The 27,579-nt window shown below is 41.3% G+C and overlaps 2 protein-coding genes across 2 annotated transcripts in view; one reads left to right on the plus strand and one right to left on the minus strand.

The window, feature by feature from the left end:
- The window catches only part of TRMT2B (tRNA methyltransferase 2 homolog B (S. cerevisiae)), a 67,743-nt gene that overhangs the window by 26,075 nt on the left and 14,089 nt on the right, over window positions 1-27,579 (plus strand). The window lies entirely within an intron of this gene.
- ARL13A (ADP-ribosylation factor-like 13A) lies at window positions 16,794-27,362 on the minus strand. Its single transcript, XM_012650028.1, has 8 exons — window positions 27,304-27,362; window positions 26,865-26,935; window positions 21,190-21,439; window positions 20,401-20,506; window positions 19,716-19,903; window positions 19,007-19,097; window positions 18,721-18,911; window positions 16,794-16,860 (listed from the first exon to the last, which is right to left on the minus strand). Exons 1-8 carry the CDS (start codon window positions 27,360-27,362, stop codon window positions 16,794-16,796), a joined length of 1,023 nt encoding a protein of 340 aa, XP_012505482.1.

A 27,579-nucleotide genomic window follows, 5' to 3' on the forward strand; every position in this document is an offset into this window, starting at 1 on the left:
TGTCTTTTCCATCTGAGTCTGTTTATGGCATGGTGACAGCTGAGCTTTTTATAGCAGCTGGTTATAATTTCACATTGACTAGAGTCTGTATTTGTTCAGAGATTTTACTATTTTTAGATGTTTTTGAGACTTCTGAGTTCATGAGGTAACCAAGGATTAGAACTAGAAACAAATTTAGGTTTTTAAAAAGCAGAGTAAGCCAGGAAGTGATTGCAGGGTGACTGAGTGATCATCAGTAGAGATTCATTCCTTTGGGTTTCCTTGGCTTTGAGGCCTCTAGAATGCCCTTCGATAATGTGGTTATCCCTAGGAGCAATAGCACCAATTAATTCTCACCCATGGAGGGAGAACTGGTTATTGGAGAGGCCCTAAGGGAAAAGAGATTTTCAAAGAAGAGACTAAACAACTATGATTGTGCTGTGTAGTATGGAGGGAGAAAGCTCCAGATTCTAATATGTAGTATTATAAAGTAGGTGTTGAAAACTGACTCTATATTCAACATTCTCTAGTCTATGATTTCTTCAACTCTGGAGTTGTTCTTGGATACTTGCCCAACAATTTAGATTATGTTTGGAAACTTTGAACGGCCTTAAAGGATGTTTAATTTTGCAAGCGTTGTCTCACTTACAAAATGATACCAGGTCTACTAGTATTTTTAATTCTTCTCAATCCCAAATACTTCTAGAGAAGCCTCCTTCTCAGGAAAATACGGCTGTTAAAGCTACTATATAATGTTTTGTATTCTTTTATGAGATGGTCAGTCAGGTGTAGCCACAGGAGAGGCTCAGAAAAACAAAGTCTATTTATACTCACAGATCCTCGAGACAGAAGGAACGCCACACCGCACAGGGTCACATGGGAAAGACACCAGAATGGTTAGGAGGCAGAAGGCGGGAACAAGGGGAAGGTTTAGGCCACTGCCTTTATTTAAGTTTCCTTGGGAAAGGCAACACAGGGCAGAGTGAACAGTTTAGGATCGGCTAGTTTGAATAATTCTTGCAGGCTCTAAGTTATAGGGGTGCTCTCTAGTTGTTTTGTTGGTTTTGTCCCTGTGATGATTAAAACACAGGAATATCGTCTCCTGGGGTGTATGGGCCTGATAGAGGAGGAATTGCTGAGCCCTTGCTGTCTCTAAGAATTGACTAGCCCAGGGAGGAGCAGCCAGAAAGATTTTTTAAGATATCAGAACAGGATAACATACAGAAATACAGGCCCGGTTGCTGGCTCACACCTATAATCCCAGCACTTTGGGAGGCTGAGACTGGAGGATTGCTTGAGGCCAGGAGTTTGAGACCACCCTGGGCAACATAGTGAGACCCTGTCTCTACCAAAAAAATTTTAAAACTAGCTGGGCATAGTGGCGTGTGCCTGTAGTCCTAGCAACTTGGGAGGCTGAGGCAGGAAGGTCACTTGTGCCCAGGAGTGGGAGGTTACAAAGTTACAATGAGTTATGATTGTGCCACTGCACTCCAGCCTGGGCGATAGAGCAACAGAGCAAGACTGTATCTCCAAAAATAAAAAAATAAATATACGCATTACATAAAACTATGTAATAAATATCCATTTTAAAAGGCTAGAAGGAAATAATCTAAAATGATAAAAGTGTTGGTTTCTGGTAGTCACATAAGTTTTCTTTTCCATTTCCTTAGTTTTAAATTTTATGTAATGGAGTTATATTATTTTTCTAATGAAAATTTTTAAAATAGCAATTATTTTTCCTCTTATTTGTTCTCCATATGAGTAAATGGCAGTACCATCTACCAGTTATGTAAGCCAGAAACCAGAGTTCTCTTTCTCATTCTTGTTTCCAACTGCCTACAAGGTTGATTCCTCCTGGACATCTTCTAGATACTCCAAAGTCAACATGTTTTTTTTTTTTTTAGTAGAGACGGGGTCTTGCTCTTGCTCAGGCTGGTTTCGAACTCCTGAGCGGAAACGATCCGCCCGCCTCGGCCTCCCAGAGTGCTAAGGATTACAGGCGTGAGCCACCGCGCCCGGCAGAAACTCAACATATCTAATGTTGAATGTTTTACATCTTTCTCCCAAAACTGTTTTTCTTCTATTCTTAATCTTGTCGAATATACCAGTCTACTCAGTCACCCAAGCCAGAAGCCTGGGAGTGATTTGTAAGTCCTTCTCCTGTGCTATTACCCCTATCTAATTTATCACCAAGTTGCCATCCCTGCATGCTACTGCCATCATCTCTCAACAGATTACTACTGCAAGAGTCATCTTCCCAACTGATGCTACTTGTATCCACTCCTGTCCCCCTCCATTCCATTCTCTATAGCCAAAGTGATTTTTCTAAAATGCAGGTCTCATTGTGTTTTCTCCATTGCCTTAAAATATGTCATTGGCTTCTTGTTGCTTTTAAAATAAAGTCCAAAATTCTTGATGAAGCTTAAAAGCCACTTCATAATCTGGGAACCTCATTTCTCTAGACACATTAAATTCTTTTCCCTGAAAAGGCAGCAGTTCTTCCATTCTGGTCCTTTTCACATTTTGTTTCTTCAGCTTGAAATGTTCTTTTCCCTACCTCTTCTGGCTAATTAACGTAGATATTCCTCCCTGAAGGCATATCTAAGGAATAAATAAATATATGATGGGCTGTGGACAATCAACTTGCTGGCAAGTTTGTTACTCTTATTTTTTTTTTGAGACAGAGTCTTGCTCTCTGTAGTCTGTTAAGTGTACAATAGCATTATGTCTAAAAAGCAATGTATATACCTTCATTTAAAAATAGTTTATTGCTAAAACATGTTAAGGATCATCAGAGCCTTCAGCAAGTCATAATCTTTTTGCTGGTGGAGGGTCTTGCCTCAATGTTGATGGCTCCTGACTGACCAGGGTGACAGTCGCTGAAGTTTGGAGTAGCTGTAGCAATTTCATAAAATAAGACAATGATGAAGTTTCCAGTATTAATTGACTCTTCTTTTCATGAAAAGATTTCTTTGTGGCACATGATGCTATTTGATAGCATTTTACAGTAGAACTTCTTCCACAATTGGAGTCAGGCCTCTAAAACTTTGCTGCTGTTTTATCAACTAAGTTTATGTAATATTCTAAATCCTTTCTTGTCATTTCAACAACGTTCACAGCATCTTCAACAGGAGTAGATTCCATCTCAAGAAACCATTTTCTTTGCTCATCCATAAAAAGCAGCTCCTCATCTGTTCCAGTTTTATGAGATTGCAGGAATTCAGTCACATCTTCAGGCTCCACTTCTAGTTCTCTCGCCATTTTTAACCACATCTGCAGTGACTTCTTCCACTGAGATCTTGAACTCCTCAAAGTCATCCATGAGGGTTTGAATCAACTTCTTTCAAACTCCTGTTAATGTCGATATTTTGACTTTGTCCCATGAATCATGAATATTCTTAATGGCATCTAGAATGGTGAATCCTTTCTGGAATGTTTTCAATTTACTTTGCCCAGATCTATCAGAGGAATCACAGTCTATTGCAGCTATAGCCTTACAAAATGTACTTTTTTTTTTTTTTTTGTGAGACAGAGTCTCACTGTGTCGCCCTGGGTAGAGTGCAGTGGCAGCATGGTAGCTCATTGCAGCCTCAAACTCCTGGGCTCAAGTGATCCTCCTGCCTCAGCCTCCCAAGCAGCTGGGACTACAAGCATATGCCACTACACCCAGCTAATTTTTCCATTTTTAGTAGAGATGGGGTCTCACTTTTGCTCAGGCTGATCTCAAACTCCTGAGCTCAAGCAATCCCTCCCGCCTTGGCCTCCCAGAGTGCTAGGATTACAGGTGTGAGCCATTGTACCCAGCCCAAAATGTATTTCTTAAATAATAAGACTTGAAATTCAAAATTACTCCTTGATCTGTGGCTACAGAATGGATGTTATGTTATCAAGCATGAAAACAATATTAATCTCCTTGTATATCTCCATCAGAGGTCTTGTGTAACTAGGTGCATTGTCAATGAACAGTAATATTTTGAAAGGAATCTTTTTTTCTGAGGTGTAGGTCTCAAAAGTGGGCTTCAAATATTCAGTAAACCATGCTGTAAACAAGTGTGCTGTTATTATCTAAGCTTTGTTGTTCCAGTGATAGACTACAGGCAGAATAGATTTAGCATAATTCTTAAGGGCCCTAGGATTTTTGGAATAGTAAATAAGCATTGGCTTCAACTGAAAGTCACCAGCTGCATTAGCCCCTAACAAGAGAGTCATCCTGTCCTTTGAAGCTTTGAAGCCAGGCATTAACTTCTCTAGCCATGAAAGTCCTAGATGGCATCTTCTGATAGAAGGCTATGTCATCTACTTTGAAAATCTGCTGGTTAGGGTAGCCACCTTCATCATTTATCTTAGATAGATCTTCTAGATATTCTCCATTAGCCCTTGCTGCTTTACCTTGCACTTTTATGTTAGGGAGACAGCTTCTTTCCTTAAACCTCATAAACCAACCTTTGCTAGCTTCCAGGTTTTCTCCTGCAGCTTCCTCACCTCTCTCAGCCTTCATAGAATTAAAGAGAGCTAGGGCCTTGCTCTGGCTTAAGGGAATGTTGTGGCTGGTTTGATCTTCTATCCAGACCACTAAAACTATCTCTATATCAGCAATAAGGCTGTTGTGCTTTCTTATCATTCGTGTGCTCATTGGAGTAGCACTTTTAATTTCCTTGGAGAACTTTTCCTTTGCGTTCACTGTTTGGCTAACTGTTTGGCACAAGAGGCCTAGATTTCAGCCTGTCCTGGCTTTTGACATGCCTTCCTCACTAAGCTTAATCATTTCTAGTTTTTTGATTTAAAGTGAGAGACATGCAACTTTCCTTCCACTTGATTACTTTAGAGGCCATTGTAGAGTTATTAATTGGCCTAATTTCAATATTTTTGTGTTTCAGGGAATAGGGAGGCCTGAAGAGAGGAAAAGAAATGGGGGAATGGCTGGTGGTGCAGTCAGAACACACATAGCATTTATTAAGTTCACCATCTTACATGGGTGTGGTTTGTGGTGCCCCTAAACAATTACAGTAGTAACATCAAAGATCACTAATGACAGATCATCATAATTTGTATAATAATAATAATGAAAAAGTTTGAAAATGTGACATAAAGACAAGAAATGAGCACATGCTGTTAGAAAAATGGAGCTGATGGACTTGCTTGACACAGAATTGCCACAGATCTTAAATTTTTTAAAAAAATGCAATATCTGTGAAGTATAATAAAGTGAAACTCGATAAAATGAAGAAGGCCTATATATCCTTTAAGAATCATGCTTCCATCATTTTTATTATGAAAATTTTCAACCATATAAAAAAGTTGAAAGAATAGTACAATGTTACCATCAAATTAGTATTAATGATCAACACTTATGTGCACATATGGTAGTAACATTCATTGGGTGTCAGGCAGATGGGGGAGTGAGGAAGGGATGGGTACATTCACACCTAATGTGTGCGGTGCGCACTGTCTGGGGTATGGACACGCTTGTACCTCTGACTGGGGCAGGGCAAAGGCAATGTATGTAACCTAAACATTTGTACCCCCATAATAAAGAAACAATAGTACAATGAACACCAGTATAGCTACCATCAAGATTCAACAAATGTTAACATTTTGTTGTATGTACTTTATCTCTGTGTGTATATGTTCTTTGACAAACCATTTGAAAGGTAAGTTGTAGACATCTTGACACTTTACCTCTAAATACCTCAGCATACATCTAAGCTTAAGGACATTTTTCTACCTAACTATAATACTATAAGTTCAGCTAATAAAATTAACAATACCTTACCAGTCTTCACTAATATCATCTAATATATAATCTAGTGCTTCCTAAAGTGTGATCTGTAGACTGCCTGTTGGTTCACAGGGAGATAAGGAGCATGCACCAGAGTATACATCAGAGTACCACATTCTTCACTGAGAGTCTTGTAACAACAAAAAAGAACCGGCAGCTGCATTAGTATGCTTAGTGACAGTTCATTTACATCTGTGTACTGGCAAGGTCACACTGCTGTATATTCAGTTTCCCCAACTGTCCCTAAAATGTCTTTTATGGCTAATTCACATGTTTTATCTGGTAGTTGTGTCTCTTTAGTCTCTCTTAATCTAGACTGTTCTCCCTACTTTTTTTCATGACACTGACTTTTTGTATACCAGGTCTGCCCCACGTTATGGATTTATCTGACTGTAGGGTGACCAACTCTCCTGGTTTGCCCTAACTCTCCCAGTTTGAGCACTACGCCTTATCCTGGGAACCCCCTCAGTCCTGGGCAAATCAGGATGGTTTGTTTCCTTAAGGTAGTGTTTAACTCCTTCTGGCTCCTGAATTTCTTGTAGGTCTAGTGGCTTGATTAGATTCAGATTAAAACATTTTTGACAAGAATACTTCTTAAGTGATGGTGTATACTTCATTTTGCATCCCATCAGGAGGTGCATAATATCAGTTGTCCACTCTTAGTAAAGGTGATGGTTAGGTTGATGGCCCTCAGAACTCTCTGTGTAATTTTCTCTTTGTAATTAACAAGAAATCTGTGGGGTGTTATTTGGCCTCATGTAACTATCCTGTTTCCCAACAACCTCTCACCTAAAGATTTTAATATCCATTGATTACTATTTCCTGACTCAGTCATTTTTTTTAATTTTTAAAATTTATTTTCCAACTCAATAGGGGGTTGCAAATGTTGATTTCCTAATTCTTTCAGTCTATGTTTATTAGCTGGCATTCTTCTGTAAAGATGAGCTTTTCCTCACCTGTAGGGTATAAACTAGAGTTCCTCCAAAAAGGCAAGGTAAATGCCTAATTCTTTCCCCTGAAATAGCAATTTTCAGAGCAAGAAGTTGATATGATAGTTACTTCCAATGGTGACAGTTACTTTCTTTCTTTCTTTCAAATATCACTTGATATTTTTCTTATTTGAATTCAGTGTTTTAAGTTCAGTTCAATAATTTTCTTTTTGATGTCCAAATTTTCTCCAGTTTGCTAGTGGGAGTCCTCTCAGGCTTGACTTCCATGTTGTTTAGACACGCCTCCATTAGTCTTTGAGCACTTCCTTAGATTCTGGCACAAGATTCTCAGGCTCACTGTACATTTTCCCTGCCCTAGTCCTTGAATCAGCCATTTCCGATGAACCCTGGTTCCTTTCAGTGGAGAATGGTGTTTAGAAACCAAGATCTGGATGCTGGGCGTTATAAGAAAAATCTAATAGTATTGTATTACAGTTTGTGAGCTGTAAAACATTAGTACGGTGACCAACTGTCCTGATTTTCCTGGGACATGAGACTTACAGTGCTAAAACTGGGAGCATCTCAGATAAACCAGGACAAGTTGGTCAACCTAAATTGGTCACATTGTTAGTATTAATACATAGTAAAAGGTAAGGAAGAACAGTAGAAATTGGGGTTGGGACATGAAGACTAGTGGTAACTAAAGTAGCTGTAAATTCCCAGGAGATTTTGGGGTTTCTAGTAAATGATCTCTTCCAGTTGTAAAGTATCTAGGTCTATGGCAGTGGATCGAAAACTTGACTGCACATTAGTATCATCTGGAGAGCAATTTAAAAAGACTGATGCCTGGGCCCCAGACATTCCAATTTAATTGGGTTAGGAAGGGGCTCAGGCATCAGTCTTTTAAAAATGCCCCCACACTGCCCAGTGATTCTAGTGTGCAGCCAAAGTACCAAACCACTGGTCTGGGTCGGGCTTTACCTGTGAAAGTGTGGTCCTTGGACCAGAAGCCTTGACATCACCTGAGAGCTTGTGAAAAATGCAAACTTTCGGGTTCCACCCCAACTGAATCAGAAACACTGGGGCTGGGGCCCAGCAATCTGTTTTAGCATGCCCTACGGTGATTGTGATGCACATTCAAGTTTGAGAACCACTAGTTTAGAGCGACTATTCTTAGTTGCACATTAGAACCACCTGGGGACCTTTTAAAACGGGTTCCCGGGCACCATCCCCTCAGAGGTACTTTTAATTCATCTTGGGTGTGGCCCTAGCATCATTATTTTAAAAATTCTTCAGATGACTCTAACATGTAGCCAAGGATGAGAATCACTGGGGTTTTTGTCTCCAAGCAGAAAAGCTTTCTCCTCATCTAGACCTACCTGGGAGTTTTGAGCACTGGTTTTGAGTCCTGTGCAAAGGTTTTCATCTCTTTAACACATTTTCTTTCCCATTCCTTCTGCACTTATTTTGGTGGGTGTGGTAGAAAGTGTGGCTTAGCTATCATCAATTACTATAATCCTAGCCAAGCTATAAAAGTAACCCTCATGCATGTGCGAGAAAAGTGAGCTTATTTTAATATTACAGTAGGACAGTTGTTTTAAGGGTTTGTCCTTAGCCTGCTTCTTACCTGTCTTCTATTAAGTAGAACTGGCTTCTTCTCATTAGGCTCATGTTAAGAGTTGCTGAAGCAGTGAGTGGACATTTTGTCATTGCCCTTGCAGGTTTGGAGTTTCACCTACTGCAGTGGTTTCCAGTCTTGGCACATTGGAATCACCTGAGGAGCTTTTAAAAAAAACCTAGTTCCTGGGACTTGAGCCTTACCCTCAGATATTCTGATTTAATTGGACTGGGGTGTGGCCCAAACATCTGGAATTTTAAAAGATCCTCAAGGTGATTTGAATGTGCAGCCAGGATTATGATCCTCTGATTAGGGCTGTGGTTCCCAAATTAATCTGCACGTTAAAATCCCCCAGGGAACTTTCCAAACTTCCAAAGCCCAGGCCATACCCAGACCAATGAAATCATCACAATCCTGGGGTGGGACACAGGAGATGGTAATATTGAAATTTTCTCAGTGATTTCAATGTGTAGCCAGTGTTGAGAACCACAGGATGAAGGTACTTGATAATGCCATTTGATTGCTTTGGGACTGGAAGGGAGAAGAGATTGTTGTTTCTTGAGATTTAGGTCTTCCACCCCTTCACCTTCAAAATCACATTGCATATTTATAACTTATAGGGTCATCACTGTCGTTTTTCTAAGGAATATATTTCAAAATGGCCCATAAAGTACAGTCATGAATCAGTTGAGGCTCCCTCAGTGCTCACCAATTAATTTAAGTGCAAAAGGATAGTTGAAATGAATATAACTATTATGTCCCAGACTTGAAAACTTTCAATCAGCTGATTCTATTGCATCAATATATATATATCTCCACATTTTATTTCTCATTGTTTTTTCTCAAAGGAGACCAAGAGAGGTGACAATGCCCACATCTGGCCCAGAGCCACACAATGGAAGAACATGTAAATATCCTCAAGTGTATTCATAATGGTTAGGGAGCCTCAGGACACATGGAGGGGAGAGGCCTTTGCTCTGAGGACCTAGAAAAGGAATTTAAATATTTCGAGATGTTTACATTCACCATTTGTAGTTACCGATTACCTTTATGTGTAACAAAGCAAGGAATATCTGAGAAGGAGAGAGGGCTATATTATACTTAGCTGTTTAATAGTCTGTCTCCTCCAACTAGACTGTAAAGTTTGAGAGGACAAACTATACACTTAGTCACTGTTGTATCTCTAACACCTAGCATGGTGTCTGAAGTGTGGCAGGTGCTCAGAAAGGCGATATAGCATACTAGCCAAGTTGAACAACTTTGGAATAAGGCTGACCTGGGCTTGAATCCTGGCTTCATCACTTACATGCTGTGTGACCTTCAGCAAGTTACTTAATCTCTCCAACCCTCTATTCACCATTCCTCTCTCTGTAAAATAAGGGTAATAATACTAATAGTACTTACCTCATGTGATTGTTTTGACTGATTCAGTGAAACAATGTATGTATGTAAAGCACTTTGCAAATTGCCTGGCACATAGCGTACATGAAATGAGTCATTCTTAATAATCGGATTATTTGTCAAGTGAATAAATGGATGTCCTGGCCTGCTTTCCCTTCTCATTCTTGAGGTTGACTACCAAAATTAACCTAATCAATTGGTTTTTGGTGAGTTTTCAATATTTAATTTTAGGTGAACAAAACCAAACACATGTTGGAAAGAGTTCCTTCCCTGTTGTGGGCGTTTCTCAGGATTTATGGTTTAGTCAAATATGATAGCTTCTAGTAAAAGGTTTAAATACAGTTTGAAGAAAAATGAAGCATAGAAAACAGACAAGGAAGGCCATCCCTCTCATTTTGTCACTTTCATAATATTCGTTGCTAAAAATAACCCACTTGTCAAATTGCTCAGTACTACTGTGAGAAGTGCTAATGTAGGACATGTTTTCTGAAAATAACTGTGATGAGGTGTCATGCATTAAGGGCTTTGGTACAGAAGTAAGTGATGGAGTTCCCTTTTGGGTGGAATAGCTCCGGATCATCAGTTGCTCAGAACACCTACTAGCCTGCTCTTTCAACCTCCTAAGAGGAAACTCGTTTCTAGAGGTGAGATTTTTTTTTTTTTTCAGACTAAACATACTATAGATGCTATATGAAATCCTGGATTAGATCCTGAACAAAAAAAAAGGACATTAGTGAAAAAACTGGTAAAGTCTAAATCAAATCTATTGTTTAATAGCTGGTATTTTACTATTGTTAATGTAGTAGTTTTGATCAATGTACTAGAAGTAAGACGTTACTGTTAGGGGAAGCTGGGGGAAGGGTATATGTGAACTCTGTACTATATTTATAACTCTTCAGTAAATCTAAAATTATTTCAAAATGCAGAGTTAAACTAAACTTAGTCTTTTAAAAACTAAACATGCTGTTTGAAAGCAAATTCTAGAAAAACCCGGTCTGGGCAGGTGTTGAGGCCAGGGCTCCAGGGTGAGAGTTTTACTCACCCAGATACCCAGATATGTGCTAGATATTTGACTAACTGTAAGTACTACCTGTGACAAGGTGACAAAGAAGGGTAGCATGTAGCAATTCTTTTACAAATCAGGAACTTCTAGCACCCTATGAAAAAAAAACAGTTCCTTTCGTGCAATATAAACAAGCCTGGTTCAAAACACAGCAGCCCAACTTCAAAGAGGTCCCAATATAAGTTTTCTTAAACTCACATCTTAGAGTTATTTGGTCAGCTTGGGGTTTGGAAGGAATTTCTCATTGTAGTGCTAAACCTGAAATGGTAATTGTGTTTGAGTAAGTGTCCTGAACATAAGCCGGGGAGGAGGAAGGGGAATGATCCAGCTCAATGATTTTTTTTTTATTGATACATAATAGTTGTATGTATTTGGGAGTATTTGTGATATTTTGATACATGTATATACAGCGTATAATCAGATCAGGGTAATTGAGATATTCGTCACCTCAAACATTTTTTCTTTATGTTGGGAACATTTGAATTCTTCTCTTGTAGCTATTTTAAAATATGCAATAAATTATTGTTAACTGTCATCACCCTACTGAACTTTTGAACACTAGATTTTATTCCTTCTATTGAACAGTATTTTTATACCCATTAGCCAGCTTTTCTTCATCTCCCTACTTCCCAGCCTCTGGTAACTATCATTCTACTCTCTACCTCCATGAAATCCACTTTTTAAGCTCCCACATATGAAGGAGCACATGTGATATTTGTCTTTCTGAGCCTGGCTTATTTCACTTAACATAATGACCTCCAGTTCCATCCATGTTGCTGCAAATGACAGAGCACCATCCCCCTGAGTGTTCGGTTCTTCTCTAGTCCCTGAATCAAATTTTCTGTGGAGTTAACTCCTGTGTCAGCTAAAAGACAGATGTCTTTGTAACCTAGTGTGATCAGCATGACACATTTCTAAAAAAAGATGTATTATTAAAAACATGTTTGGGGAGGGGATGTGGAATCTAAAAGAAATATGGTGCTCTTCATTCTTTTAAATTCTTTAGAAATGTATTCTTATGTGTATGCTTTACTTAGTTAGGATCAGCATGTGTACCTGCTCTTTCCTATTCTGCTGTTTTCACTTAACATTATTTCACATTGTGGTTTCTACCCACACAGTGCACATAATTGCCATCTTTAATGGCTATGTAACATTCCATTGTATTGAATAGCATGCCAGTTCTTAGGACTGGGCTCATTTTGCTCAGAAGACCTAAAGGCCTGCTGTCTTTTAGCACCAGAAGTCTATTTTAGTTCCTGGAAGTGGTGACTAGCATAAGTGTGGGATCGCGTGGGATTCCTGAGTCATCAGCACACAGCACAGCCTGAGTGCTTCGTTAACATTGCTGTGCCCACTACCTGGCAGCAGAGCCTTCCTCAGTTCCCTGGACCTGATCTGGGAACTTCCTGGGAAGTACAAGCCCTGATTGATTCCCATGACCCTGAGCTGATGTTATCTATATGCCAACAGCAGAGAGTATATACTGCTTTCTCCATCGCCTGAGATAACAGCTCCACTTGTGTTTCCCACAGAGCTTGACGTGAAAGAAAAGGCAAGGGAAGTGGAAATATAAATTATTAGTATCACAGCTGAAGGAATAAAACACAGGTCGGGGTGCAATGGCTATAGTTCTTCTGGGTACACCTATGAAAATGAAGTAAGATGAGGGGATGATTCAAGTCCTGGAAAGTTGGATGATAGCTCTTATTCTCCACACCCCTTCCTGTCAGAAATTCAAGTTTTGGTCTCCCAATAAAGTGTTTACAGGGTTGAGTAACAAAGCAGTGAGTCCAGGCTTGACTCTTCTCCCAGCCATGGCCAGTGGCATCTTAATGATTAAGAATACTAGTTGGCAGGATTCTCCTGCCCAAGGAGACTGGTGTTGTGTTCAGTATACTTGAGTATTACATCTTACCAGTGGCAACTGCCTTGAAAATGAATGATTTTGAGGAGGTTACTAGGAGAGAATAGTGATATTCAAAACACAACTGGTATGGCCCAAGCACCAACACTCGCATCTCTGGGGGATTTATAGCTGGGTTAGCTACTGCTGGTTTCCATCCTTCAACCCTGAATGATCACTGTTCTTTGTCTACCTTTGTTGTGTGCTAACTATATGACACATGTCCTGTAGATCATAGACTCCTTAGCAACCCTGCTGACAGGATACTACTGGCGAGTAGATACAACACGTGAATGAAGAATGGGAACTGGAGTGCAGGAGTTGGAAACCATTTGCAGCAGAAAGACTCTTCTACCTATTCATAGTGAATTCTCAGAAAGCCCAGGTCTGTCTTGAAAGATTAAATGGACAAATACTCAGAGCCATGTGGGCCTTGCTGAATGATGAGCCAGGGTCATTCATATGCCGGAAGTGCCTGTGACAGGTGCTAGACTCTAAAAGTCCTGGAGAGAGGCTAAGACATTGACAACTAAAGAAGAGAACCCCAGGGTAACCACTTGCCTTTAAGAAAATTTGCCCTCTGGGCTCGAGAAACTATCCTTATTTTGGTCTCTATGCTGAGATATAGATTTATAAAGCCTCTTTGACAGATTTAGCATTCTCAAAGACAAAGATATGGGAGGCAATGGTTGTAATACCCTAGATTCTCCATGCTCTTTGTACTTTAGAATCACCCTTTGGGTTGTTCTCTACAGAAAAGGGGAAAGGGAACACCCTTCTCCCAGAATGGGGGATATAGTTTTCAAATAACCTGAGCAAGCTTCTCACCTAAATCATAATAATGGTAGCTAACATTTAATGAGCTACTTAGGATATGCTACACACTATGCTAAACATTTTTGTATGGATTGTCCCCCTTAAACTTCACAACAGACCTGTAAAGTAGGCAGTTTTTCCTATCTTCACTGGGGGATATTGCCAAGTCACCCAGCTTGATGAGGGGTTTGGAAAGTACATTAATAGCCTGTAGCAACAAAATTAAGATTCACTCAAAAAAGATATTTTTTCCAGTATACCCTGAATAAGGGTATACTGGCTGTATTAGGGGAGTGTTCTTTAAATAAGTTTTTGTGATTGACAGATACTGTGTAGGAAAATTTGGTTGATACCCAGGAACACATGCACTGCACAAGGGGAATGTGCCAATATACTGAAATTCAGTTTTATTAGAGGTCGTTCAACCTAAATTCTCCACTCAGTTCACGTTCATAGGATACACTTCCACCTCCCTTGCCCATCTTCTTCAATAGAGGTAATTGCTGCATCCTCTGGTGAGAATGATTGTAAGCAGAATGCTCCCGTGATATTAATTGGGCGAACTGGAGGAAAGGATGTGGGCTGAGCAGCCGAGGAAGACCCAAGGAAGATGCAGTATTTTCGGAGAGGGTAGAGTACTGGCTTGGGCACACAGGAGATCTGCATTTAGGAGCAGCTCTACCAGCGATCGGCTGTACCGTCGTAGGCAAGTCGTAATCTCTCTGTACCCCAAGTTCCTCATCTGTATAACAAGAGGGGTTGGACAAGAGGCTCTGTAAGGTTCCTTCCAGCTCCATGGCTAATAAGCTGACCCTCAAGCAGAGTTGTGTCAAAGACCCATAAGGTGCTTGGGGTGGTTCCCTTGAAGATAGGAGCAAATAATACAGTCTTAGACAGTATCAGACCTTCCAGATGGGGTTGTGAGATGGATCTTTTTGTGTAAGATTTCTGTCCCTCATAAACAATTATTGGTTAGTTGGTTTATACTGTTTGGTGAGATGATATAGGGTAGAGCTAAGAGCATGGGTTATGGAGTTGGACCTTAGTTTGAAAATCAGTTCTGCCACCTCCTCATGGATGCCCTGGACAAATTATTTACCTCTCAGAACATCAGTTTCTGCCTCTGTAAGATGGTGATAATAGAATTGACTTCACAGGCTTGTGAGGATGAAAGGCAATGATATATATAAAGCACTTAGCCCAGCACCTGGCAAAATGGAAGTAAGTGCTCAATCAACTGTGTCTGCTACAACTACTGATGCGCCGATTGATATTAATATAATTCTCCTGACAGGATCCCCTTCAGCATTTTTTCCTGGATATAGCTTTCTTTTTCTGGATAGAGTTTGAGAAAAACATAAGTGGATTTTTCTGGCCTAAAGTAGATCTAGAGTCACACAGATCTGGATTCAGTTCCTTGCTCTACTTTTTTTCACCTCACCAAAATTGTTCTTTTAAATTTTATTTTTTATTGATATATAATAGATATATATTTTTTCAGGATACATGTGATAATTTAATACATTCATATAACTTGTAAAGATCAAGTCAGTGGGGGGGGCAAGGGCAACATACGTAACCTAAACATCTGTACCCCCATAATATGCTGGAAAAAAAAAAGATCAAGTCAGTGTAATTGGGATATTTATCACCTTGAATATTTGTATTTCTTTATGATAGAAACATTCAAATCATTCTCTTCTAGCTATTTTGAAATATACAATAGACTATTGTGTAAGCTATAGTCACCCTACTAATCTGTTTAACACTGGGTGTTATTTCTTCTATCAAAACTGTATTATTTGTACCCATCAACTTCTCTTCATCCCCCCCCCCACCCTTCCCGGCCTCTGCTAACCACCAATCTACTCTCTATCTTCATGAGATCCACTTTTGTTACTCCCACATATGAGTGAGAACATCCTGCTTTGCTTTTTACAGGTGGTGGGACCTCGGGCAAGTAACTTAACTTCCCTTCCCTATAGTTTCCCCATCTACAAAATGCAATCAGGTATAGTGCCTACCTCCAAGCATTGTTTGTTGTGAATAAGATAATGGATGGGAAAAACTTAGTATTGTGCCTGGCATCCAGAAGGCACTCAATAAATGCTGACTTGTGGTACTCACGGTGAAAGTAATACAAATCGAGTATTCATAATCCAAAATCCAAAATGCTCCAAAATTCAAAACTTTTTGAATACTGACATGACACTCAAAAGGAAATGCTCATTGGACCATTTTGGATTTTCGGATTAGGAATGCTCAACTGCTAAGTTTATATAATGCAAATATTCCAAAATCTAAAATCCAAACCACTTTTGGTCCCAAGCATTTCAGATAAGGGATACTCAATTTGTAGTAGTAGTAAATAGTAAATAACTATCACCACTACCACTTTTGGGATAGAGGGTTGAATGCATTCAAGCTCCTACAGTTTTTACACACCTAGCCAAAGTGTTAGGAGAGGCAGCAGTTGCTGTTCCTGAAGGGACAGCAAAGCAATTGTTCCTCAGCTTCACAGACAGTGGCTGGGACTTTAAAACCTAGTTGTTTTTGGAGGTGACTGAAAATGACTCGGTAGAGCATAATTCTCAGCAAAGAAGTTCTATTTATTTTTGCCAGTCCCTTCACACCTAAGAACCTTAAAGGAAAAAAAAATGTATTTCTAAATGAACCCTGTACTTCTAAGGCTTAATTTTGGTTGGTCAACCACGGCCTATTGTCTGCAGGCTTCATCAGGAGCATCTGAGCACAAAGATGTAAAGTCTCTGTTCTTCTTTTCCAAGATTCTCTTCATTCTCAGATGGAGGCACCTAACTTTTCTTGAGCCTCTCAGTGAGCATAGAGTTAATTTGATGGCTGGAACATAGGTATACAGGAACAATGGGGGTTCTCAGGGATGTGATGTTAGAGTAGGTAGAGTTGTAGGGGGACTGTAGAGATGTTATCAGATAGAAATTAGAAAACTAAGTAGTCCTGATGGTTCTGGAGTTCAACCCATTTGCTGAGGGAGGGATATTAGATGTGTCTTTTGATTTCCCTCCATTTTTCTCTTTAGCTGTCTGTTAAAAGTAAAAAGAGAAAGAAAATGGCCAGTCACTGCAAGTGAAGCCAAGTGCCAGATTTCTTGTCCTTCCCAGACCACGTCAGGGTAGGAGGGTGTTGGCCAGTTTCAAAAGGGGTGTAGACTCTACCCCTCGAGGCGCCCACTCTCTGCCCCAGCCTCATACTTTCTCTCACTCTTGCTCTCTCCCCTTTGCCCTTCATTTAATGAATACTAACCGTAGGAACAAAAGTCGCCTTCACAGATACTTTCCAGTAACGTCTTCTTCGTATCCCAGGTATCCGTTCTCTTTTTTGCCCTGAATTCTGAGATTACATAGAAATGAAAATGGATTTCAGTTTTAGACAGAGAATTGGGAACGTTTCGAAAAACATTTCCTCTTTTCTTTTACCAAATTCCTTCTACTCAACTCTCATCCCCACTCCCTGTCCCCAGAGTAGTGGCCCTGGCCAAGTCCAAACCCCTCCATGTAGGTCTAACAATCTACGGCTCCAGGGTAGCCTGAAAGACTATATTCCTTTCAGAGCTGAGGTTACATTATAATATTGACAGTTGACAATCTGGGAGACTAGAGTCCTGAGGAACACTGAGAAAGAGTGGCCGTTAACAGCAGTGAACCTTCAAGCCCTCACAGCTTTTTTAAAAAAATGTTTTTATTGTATTGGGAAAAATGACATCTGCTTATTATAAAAAAGAAAATTTCCAATAAAAAATCCAAAGGAAAGGCACCTAGGCCTTTTAATTCTCAAAATCACCTGGTATCTCACCCCTCAAGAAAACCACTGCTGGCCGGGCACGGTGGCTCACCCCTGTAATCCTAGCACTGTGGGAAGCCGAGGCGGGTTGATCGCTCAAGGTCAGGAGTTCGAAACCAGCCTGAGCAAGAGCGAGACCCCGTCTCTGCTAAAAATAGAAAGAAATTATCTGGACAACTAAAAATATATATATATATATACTTAGCCGGGCATGGTGGCGCATGCCTGTAGTCCCAGCTACCTGGGAGGCTGAGGCAGGAGGATCGCTTGAGCCCAGGAGTTTGAGGTTGCTGTGAGCTAGGATGACGCCACGGCACTCTAGCCTGGGCAACACAGTGAGACTCTGTCTCAAAAAAAAAAGAAAAGAAAACCACTGCTCATATTTTGGTGATATCCTTCCAGATACCTCTATACACGAATATACATCACACTGTACAATAGCAACTCTAAGTTGCTATTTTCCCTAACAAAATGCCAGGTTGTAGAAAACTTTCCATGTCAGTAAATATAAGTTAACACTAACCTTCTTAATGTCTGCATAGTATTTCACTGTGTGGCTACATTGTAATTTATTTAGCCATTCCCCATTGTTGGACATTTAGGTTGTTTCCTGCTTTTAGCTACTGCACATAACGCTGTGATTGAAAATCCTTGGGAATACTTTTTTGGAGTACTTACATAGTTATCTTTGTGGGTTTTTTATTTTTTTAATTTTTAAATTTTTATTTATTTGTTAATTTTTTAGAGACAGCGCCTCACTCTGTTGCCCAGACTGGAGTACAGTGGCCTGATTGTAGCTCATTGCAGCCTCGAACTCATAGTCTCAAGAGATCCTCCTGCCTCAGCTTCCCGAGTAGCTGGGACTACCAGCACATGCTATCACGCCTGGCTACTTTTTAAAATTTTTTTGTAAAGATAGGGTCTCACTATATTGTCCAGGCTGATCTCAAACTCCTGGTCTCAAGAGATCCTCCTGCATCAGCCTCCGAGAGTGCTAGGATTATAGGTGTGAGCTACTGCACCTGGCCTGTGATTAACTTTGGATGCAGCTCAAGAAGTGAGATTACTGGCTTAAAACATATTCACATTTTTAAAGTTCTTGATGTGTAGATTGAGAAAGAGAAGGAAGGAGGGAGATAGCCAAACTACCCTCCATAAATGTTGTGCCAGTTTGTACTTCTGCCACTGGAAATCATAGCCTTTAAGATAACCCTATAGTCATCTAAAGATCTTGTGTCAACTAGTGATGGGGTATCATACTGGGCTACCAGAAAGTGGTCCCCAAGCACTCTCCCTGTATTCTTTTCTTAACCACCAACCATAGTGTGTAAAAAGAATTTCAGGCTCAAAATTGGAATACTATTATAGAAATTGTGAGGGACGGCCTATGTATCTTCTCTAAGCACTGACCCAACATTGCCTTCAAAAAGATTACCGTCATTATACAGAGCTGGAGTCTGTAGGTCTTTGCATCGATTATAGCAAAGCTCAGTAGTCCTTTTAGCTCTATTTTTCCCAGAACATTCACCTTCCTTCGTGGGTTCATCTATAGCAAATGTTACTGATGTATTCTTTTTAATCCTGAATCTTATGCCTTCTTTCTGTACAGCAAGAAGATGGGGAGGAGGGAGAGTAAGTTGGTGTCCAAGAGTTCAGGGATTGGTCCCTGGGCATTAACATTTAAAGAACCGTTTACCTGTAGGATTGACTTTAGGGGCCTAGCTTCCATTGATTGTTGTCCTAGATGCTGTCTTTTCTCTTTGGATATTCTCATTCTGGTACAGATGCTGGGGAAGATGGAGAGGACACAGCAGTAGTAGAAACAGACACACTTTAAGCTTCTTTATTTATTGCAGCTACTACCCCATCCCTGCCATATGCTTTTGGGCAATGACAGTGACAACAGAGCAAGAGGACATTTAGGCCTTTCACTCCTCAAAACCTTGATCACCTTCTGTTTTCTTTTTCCTCTTTTCAACATTTCTGTCCTCATTATCGGGAGGATCAGAGAACTAGAGGCTGAGAATGTGGACCAGTTCCATGACATTAATCTATAGAATAATGCCAGTGGGCTCCTTCAGGGGCTCATCTTCCTTTTCTCCTCCACGTGGCAAATCAGAGAATAAAGCCCTGTTTTAGAGAAGCTCTAATGCTGATAGGTTGGCTTTACCTTTATGAAACTCATGCCACTCACATGACCACTCCAGTTGTGCCAGCGATGGGGTATGCACAACAATAGTGGAACGTTAGTGAGTACTGTCCTAGCCCCATTTGGGCCAACTGATGTTGAGAGACTTGCTCAGCGCCACTCAGAATCCAAGCATCTACCAGAACTCCCTGCTTATGTGGAAGATTGACTCCTACTTCTATTCTTATCAGCAAGTCTAACAGAGGCACCTCAGTACCTGTGTGATGAGCATCTTTCTCCACATCTTTGGGAATGCCTGGAGGTTGGGATGCTTGAGGTGGGTGGTTCTTGGCGAGTACATAGCTCTTCATGTTTGTCTTTAATGACAGCTAATAGCCAGCGCAGCCCTGTAATTATGGGTTGATAGTTCCTCCTTGGGAGATGTTGGATGGCTGAACATGGCTCCTGTGACAAAAAAAGAGAAGAGAAGGCTTCAGACCTGGAGCCTGGGACCCCTGAGGCCCACAGGCTCAACCACAGTCATCCAAAGAGCAGAGGTACACGTAAGCTCCGCTGTGCCTAGAGAGGCTCTGAGATTTCCTAGGAGGCACTAAGTGGTCACCCCTGAGGAGGTAAATGAAAGACATAAAAGCTGAGGTCCTTTAATAAACTGGTTGTGGTGTCTTGGATGTATGACCTTGAGCAAGTCACTTAGGGTCTCTGAGACTTAGCTTTTTTATCCATAAAATGGGGATGTTAAAACGTCTAACTTCACAGAACTATTTTGAAGGTAGAATGCAATACTTGTTATCGCCATCAAGTCAGAAATCATCACTGTATATGTTGTTTGGTAGGCAGAGACCATGCCCCAAACTCAGCATATGGGGCTGATTATGGAAGGGGCCAAGGGCTGTCTCAGCTGGGCTCTAGAAGAAGAGGGAAGGAAGGGGTTGACAACTTACCACTCTGCACAGGGAATCATACTCATTCACTAGCCTTTCCAGGAGTAGATATTGAATAATATCACGAGGTAGGAGGGCATTCTTCTTGTCTTGTTTGTTTGCCAGGCTAGAACAGGGAATATGAGAGAGAGAGAGAGAGAGAGAGAGAGAGAGAGAGAGAGAGAGAGAGAGAGAAGGAAAGAGAGAATATATGAATGAATTTCTACTGGGATATGAACAGATTTGGAGTTTTTATATCCTCTCCCAAACTCTGTTCAAGGTCTAGTTGGAGTTGCTAATGAGGAATGAAAAAGGGATTTGGGCTGGGGGGCGGTGAGAATTGACTGGCCACCTGAATTGTCACGCTGAAATAAGTACTGATTATGTAACTCTTGAGCAATTAGCTCAGAGAAGAGGCCACTGGCATTGATTATACAAAATAGGGGTTGTTCTCTGCCACCGTGAAGTCTCAGGATCAGAGACTGAAACTAGAAAAGATTAGAAGAAAGTTCAGGAAGACAGTCTTGAGGAAGGAATGGGGGTGGTAGATCCAGATATCACTTTCCATTCCGCTTTGATGCTTACTTTCAAATTTACCTTTGTACAATTAGGTAGCATGTCCCCCATGGCAATGTGTGGTAGAAAGTGGCTCTTGAAAACAGCCTCCAGAGGGCTGGGCCACTCCACCTCACTGAGCCTAAGGGAACAGGAGGTCTGGCTGGGTGTGACAAAGGGACCACCCGGCCCTTCATTTCTATACTTAAGATACAAATTGGGAAGGAAAAATAGTACACAAAGGCAGAATCTTACAGTAAGATGGGTTTCCCTGCCACTCTCTTATCAGACAGCAGACGTGTTAAGATGATCTTGGCTTCCTGCATGCGTCCCATGTCGCTGGAATCCAGGACAAAAACAAACCCATGTGCCCGTGTATAGTAGTTGGGCCACGTTTCTCGGCCTTTCCAATCTCCATTCAGGTCATAGATGGAAACTTTACATTCATCTAACAGGAGTGTAGTCAGTCCTGATTGCGTACATTTGTATGTCCTCCGAGGAAGTACTATGCATAGGGGGAGAGAGAAGAAGCAATCACAAAGCAGGGAAATGTAGTTAGATCAAAGAATTTGTTGAACCTTGACTAGAGCCTGCTCTGAGAAATCCTTCTGAGCATCCTCCCACCCTGCTCATACTCACGGATTCATCTTCCTAAACCACTGCTTTGCCCATGCTTCCCTCTTCTGGCTCAGTAACTTTAAGCGAGTGCCCACTGCTCCCAGATAGAAGACAGACTCTGTTGCCTCCTAACCTGGCAGACCCATCTTCTAACACTCTAACCTGACTGGTGGCCACACTGTCCCTGGTACACACCCAGTCTGTTCCTCCCTCTACTCCTTTGCCCCCATTCTACATGAATGCCATGCTCTTTCTTGCCTTGGACCTTCACAATATGTCATTCCCTCCACTTAGAGCACTCTTCTACTACTCTTTGCTTGTTTAACCCCTATTTTTTAAAATATCATTTTCAACCTTGTTTATTCTAGAAAGTTTTCCCACACACCCACCATCCCCAGTCTGGATAAGGTAGCCTATCTTCGGGGCTTACCATTATCATAGTATATAGTACAGTGTTATAAATTCTAGGGTTTACTTATCTGGGTTATAAACTGTAACAGGGCAGGAGCCCTTTCAGTTTTATTCATGATGCCTAGCACAGCAACTGGCATGCAGATACTTAATTTAGATATCTCCCCCCAAATCTCTCTCTCCCTCTCCCTCCCTTTCTCCCTCCCTCCCTCTCTTTCTCACTTTCTGTCTCCCTCCCTCCCTCTCTTCCTCTCCCTCCCTCCTTTCCTTCCTCTCCTTCCCTCCCTTCCTTCCTCTCCTTCTCCCTCTCCCTGTTTCTCTCTCTCTCCCTGTCTCTCAAACTGGCCCTTCACCTCTTTCTGTGCTTGCCTTGTCTCCCCAGTATAAGCAATCTGAGGGAGGGCCTCTGTATTACCTAACACACAGTAGGTGTTCAATAAATGTTTACGGTGGCTATTAACTGTGGATGAGGGTATGAAGTCGTCTTCCACATATCTCTTCCAAAAAACCATGCCAGACTCAGGCACATTTTCCCATTAAAAGCTGTGGCCAGAACATAAAATCCCATAGGGCATTCTATACCTCATTCAGCTCCCATAGAAAAGCAGTTCAAAATGACAGTTTTTTTACACATTCCAGACTGTTGAACTGACTGTTCTGACCTAGCTCTCTTCCCACCTTAGGAGAAAAATGATTTTATAGGTTCTCTACACCCATATCTGGGAGTACTAAGACCAAAATCAGTAACTTCTTGTGGTCTCAGATTTGCCTGTGACATTTTCCATAGGATTGCCAAAATGAGTCGTTAAGCTGAGAAGTTAGTAATATGTTTTCAGATCTTTGGAAATGTATGATTACACTCACTCTTATGAATATACATATATGTGTGTGTGTATATATGTATATATTATCATTATGTTTTAATGTGATTTTATAAACACTTGGTATCATGTTAGTCAATCATCTTTTTAATTATAGCTTTCAGATAACATATAATTTTCGGTCAATTTTGACACGATACTTGCTATATATTAGACTACTTAAAAATAATAACTGAAGGGCCGGGCGCGGTGGCTCACGCCTGTAATCCTAGCACTCTGGGAGGCCAAAAGAGGCGGGAGGATCGCTCAAGGTCAGGAGTTCAAGACCAGCCTGAACAAGAGCGAGACCCCTTCTCTACTAAAAATAGAAAGAAATTATCTGGACAACTAAAATTATATATATAGAAAAAATTAGCCGGGCATGGTGGCACATGCCTGTAGTCCCAGCTACTCGGGAGGCTGGCAGGAGGATCGCTTGAGCCCAGGAGTTTGAGGTTGCTGTGAGCTAGGCTGACGCCACAGCACTCTAGCCCGGGCAACAGAGCCAGACTCTGTCTCAAAAAAAAAATAATAATAATAAGTGAAGGGCCGGGCACAGTGGCTCACGCCTATAATCCTAGCACTGTGGGCCAAGGCCGGAGGATTGCTTGACCTCAGGAGTTTGAGACCAGCCTGAGCAAAAGACCCCATCTCTGCTAAAAATAGAAATAAATTAGCCAGGCTTGGTGGCACATGCCTGTAGTCCCAGCTACTCCTGATGCTGAGGCAGGAGGATCACTTGAGCCCAGGAGCTTGAGGTTGTGGTGAGCTGTGGATGACACCACTGCACTCTACCCAGTGCAACCAATTGAGACTCCATCTCAAGAAAAATAATAATAAGTGAATAGGTTAAAACTCTAAAGGTAATTTTAAAATTTTGTTTTCTGCATTGAGACAAGCTTTATATTATTTTTTTCCCTGTCAGAGAAAACAACATTTTCCCTAGTTTTCTTTTTCTTTCTACTGGAAAACCTTACCAGTTCCTCAGTAATGCAGTCCGGTTTTGGTGAACCCTAGATGCCATGAGCAGTTGGTCCCTGACAATTTACATTTCTCTTATTTTCTCTGTTAATTTATAAACACCCTGAGGACAGGTATTGTATCTAATTCATCTCTATATCCCTAGCAGAGTGTTTCATAAAGCATGGTCTGGGGACCACATGCTTCAGAGTTACATGGGGGTGATTGTTAAGGCCTACCCTAGACCAAATCAACTGAAATCTCTAGGCTTGGGATCCAAGCGTTTGCATGTTTAACAACCTCCCTATAGTTAACAAAATCCTAGGTGATTCTTCTGCACTTTAAAGTTTGGGTACTACTGCCCGAGAGAGCCAGGAAACTCATGCCTGGTTGTGTCTCAGCATCATCTTAACAGCATCTCAGCTTGTTAAGATATAGCTTCCATGGGGCCTCTCCAGACCAAAGCATTTGAATCTCCATGTCCAGGATAAGTAGGTTTGAAAGCTCCCCAGGTGATTCTAGTCATTGGTTCTCAGTAGTCACTGTTCTCCATGATCACCTGTGGAGCTTTTTAGACCTATGACGCTAGGCCTCATTCTCTGAGGGTCTGATTCCATAGATCTTGGGTGGGGCTCAAGAATCATGTTTTTTTAAAAAGCCACCCAGGTGATTGAAATGTATAGCTGGTTTGAGAGGTACTAGTCTAAATGTCCTCATTTAGGGCACCTGCTTGAGCTCACGCTTGGGTTTCTTGCCCCACGTGACCATGTCAGGCAAAACATTTATAGTGAATGATGTCATCAATAATAATGGTTTGTGTGCCAACATATGTTTTAGCTGGCATCTTCAAATGTTCACACAAGCTACTACTTGTAGATTGGAACTTCCTTCCCAGGCAATTTTCTGTTCTTGGCAGTCATCTTAAAAACATTTGCGGGAGTGTATAGGGAAGAGGGAAGCTCATCAGTGGGGCCACAAGCTGAGAAAAGAAAAACATTTTCAGGGGCAGGGGAGGTGAGCCATTCAATTTTGAACACAGAGGAACCTACTAGATTGATTGTAGTGGTCCTACATAGAAGAGGTGGCCTGAGACATTCCTCAGAATGTGACATCAGTGCCTATTAAAAACTTCTCTGTGCGTGTAGTCGCAACCATAAACCAATACACTTACGAATCAGCCCCAGGGTATTCACTGAGCACAAGGCAAGTTATGCAGTAACAAAATAAGTTAAATAGACTCCAGACATTGTCCTCTAGGAATTAAAATGGAAAGCAGACACTGTTCTCACAAAGTAGCATACGGTTAATTCCAGATGAGTGCTTCCCTAAGCTGGCTGGCTATCAGAAACCCCTGGGGTGTTCTTAAAATATACATTCGCATATTACCACCCAGACTCAATGGGAATCCAGGGGTGAGGCTGAGTTGGGGATCTAGAAAATTATCCTCACTTTTATCAGTAATTTTATGATTTATCCTGGCTCCTTGATTTTTCCTACCGCTGTTTACCTTCTTACCATTTCTGCCTATTAGAAAATTGGGAGAAGCGAGGAGTCAAATTTGCTGCCTAGAAGTGGGGATAGCAGGCTGAACCACTGGCTAAAATGTGGTGCCTGGAGCTGCCACTGGGGCAGAGGAAAAAGTTAGAAAAATGGCAGCATGTAGCTTCGGGAATGGTGGAACGGGGGAGAACGTTCATTCCACAAATATTTATGGAGTACCTACCTGAAGATGCAAAAAGTACAGAGGCTAAAGATACAGAGATGAAAAGATCCATTACCTCTGCTCAAGGGGCTCACAGTCTAGGGGGATGGACTTGGAGTTGCGAGATGATATTGTGGTAAGTGCGTGCGAGAGTGATGCGTGGAATAGAGTGGGAGCCAAGGAAGGAGGCTCTGGGAGTTAGGTGAGGCTTTCCTGAGTTCAAGCTATGCTGTGACTTGAGGCACTTGATTAAGCAGATAGACAATGGTGGGGATGAAATGCTAGGTAGTGAGCCAGTGTGTACAGAAAGCACGGCCATGTGAACTAGAACGCAGTGGTGGCAGAGGGATGGCAAGTTGTTCGTTTTGGCTGTATCAGAGGGCATATATGGGAAGCATAGGAAATGAAGCTGGAGGAGGAGTCAGGGACCAACTCATGGAGGGCCTTGTGTGCTGCTAAGGAACTTAAATTTTATCTCGAAAACAGTAGGGAACTATTGAACAATTTTGAGCAGGGGAGTGCTATAATCAGATATTTGCATTAAGTCCTTTTGGTAATTGTGTGGACTGAATACTGGGGATACAGCTGGAGATGAAGAGATCAGCCAGAAGGCTGTGGCTATGCATCAAGGAAATTGAAGAGGGCTTCAAGTAGGCCAGTGGCAGAGGAATCAGATTAGCCCTTTCCCATTCTTTGCTGAGGGCTGCCAGGGTATGTAAAACTCAGCCACGTCATCACACCCCTTCATTTATTCAATAAGCACTGATGGAAGGCACCCTAATGCCAGATACGATGCTGGCCTGTTTGGTTGACTAGCAGCTAGCTGGGCCTTCTCAACTAGTATAGTTAAGCTTCCTGAAATTCTGTGTAACTGCTTCTTGAAATGTCAAGATATTAAACTAGAGATCTGGTATTAAACTTGCACATCTCTGAACTGACATTACTCAAGCTCGAACTCTCTATATTAGCTGTCACAAAGAGTTTCATGTTATTAAACTTCTTTATCATCCCACACTTGTCTTTCTTATCTAGACCAAATTCCACTTCAGTTGAGCTCTGAAACTAGACACCATTTCAAATGTGCTATCCTTCATAATTGACTGCAGTGCTTTACATAGTTTGAGCTCATTCATACTGACACTATGAAAGGATTTTCAATGAGGACGTCTTGTGAAAGGAGCCGGTGACAGACATTACATAAACAGACTGATAACACCTGAGGGGGCTGGAGGGCGCGTATGTGTGTGTTGGGAGGTATTTATCCTCAGACAGTGGGAAACTGAGGCCCATGAAGTAATGCTAAGAAGGAATGCTTATTTCATTAGACCCTGGAGTCCATGGGAGACCTACACCAGTGTCTAATGCTCTTAGTTCCTTACATCTTTGGAACGCCTCCACAAGAAAGGTTTTGCCCGAGTTGTCCAAGCCAACGAAGAGGATGGTTACATTCCTGGAAATGGAAAGGAAAAATGAGCCAAAGCCTTAAAAATCAGTTTTTCAGCTAAACAAAGAGTTTTACTCCTTAGTGTTTGGGACTCTGCCTGCAGTACTTACTCCCAATGCATGTACCATAAAAGGCCCAGCCAAGGTGGTAGAGGGTGGTGTGGGAACCCCTCCCCAAAGCCTCCAAGGATGCTTTTCTTCCCTCATTCACTTACGTTGTAGAATCGGCCATCATCTCTCAATCCTGGCCCCAATCTTGCAGACACTGCTTAATCACTTTCCCTAACAATATGTAATTATGAAGATTTGTCCCTTGAGGGACAGACACATGGGAGGAAATAGTGGCATGGGTCTAGGGAAAAATTGTCATACTACCTTGGTGCCTCCTCAGTTGTCCTTAGCCGAGACCAGCAAGAGGTTAGTAGTCGGATCATGATTCATGTTTCTTAAATGTTAAGGGAAGAAAGTAAATGAGAAATCAGTTGAGGGACGTGTGCATTGTTTTGGCTCTTATGAGTAATGCTCCTATAAACATTTGTATATAAGTTTCATTTCTTTTGGGTACATACCTAGTCATTGCTGGGTCATATGATAAATCTATGTTTAACCTTTTGAGGAGCTGCCGGACTGTTGTGCAAAGTGACTATAACA

The sequence above is a fragment of the Propithecus coquereli genome, unplaced genomic scaffold (assembly GCF_000956105.1).
Source record: "Propithecus coquereli isolate 6110/MARCELLA unplaced genomic scaffold, Pcoq_1.0 Scaffold31, whole genome shotgun sequence".
Classification (NCBI taxonomy): domain Eukaryota; kingdom Metazoa; phylum Chordata; class Mammalia; order Primates; family Indriidae; genus Propithecus; species Propithecus coquereli.

Coding starts and splice junctions, on each gene's coding strand:
- ARL13A (XM_012650028.1), bottom strand. CDS start 27,362: ATGATCCGACTACTAACCTCTTGCTGGTCTCGGCTAAGGACAACTGAG. Junction 18,912..19,006: donor CCCTAAAGTCAATCCTACAG/GTAAACGGTTCT, acceptor CTTGCTGTACAG/AAAGAAGGCATAAGATTCAG. Junction 16,861..18,720: donor CTTTTTGAAGGCAATGTTGG/GTCAGTGCTTAG, acceptor ATGTAATCTCAG/AATTCAGGGCAAAAAAGAGA.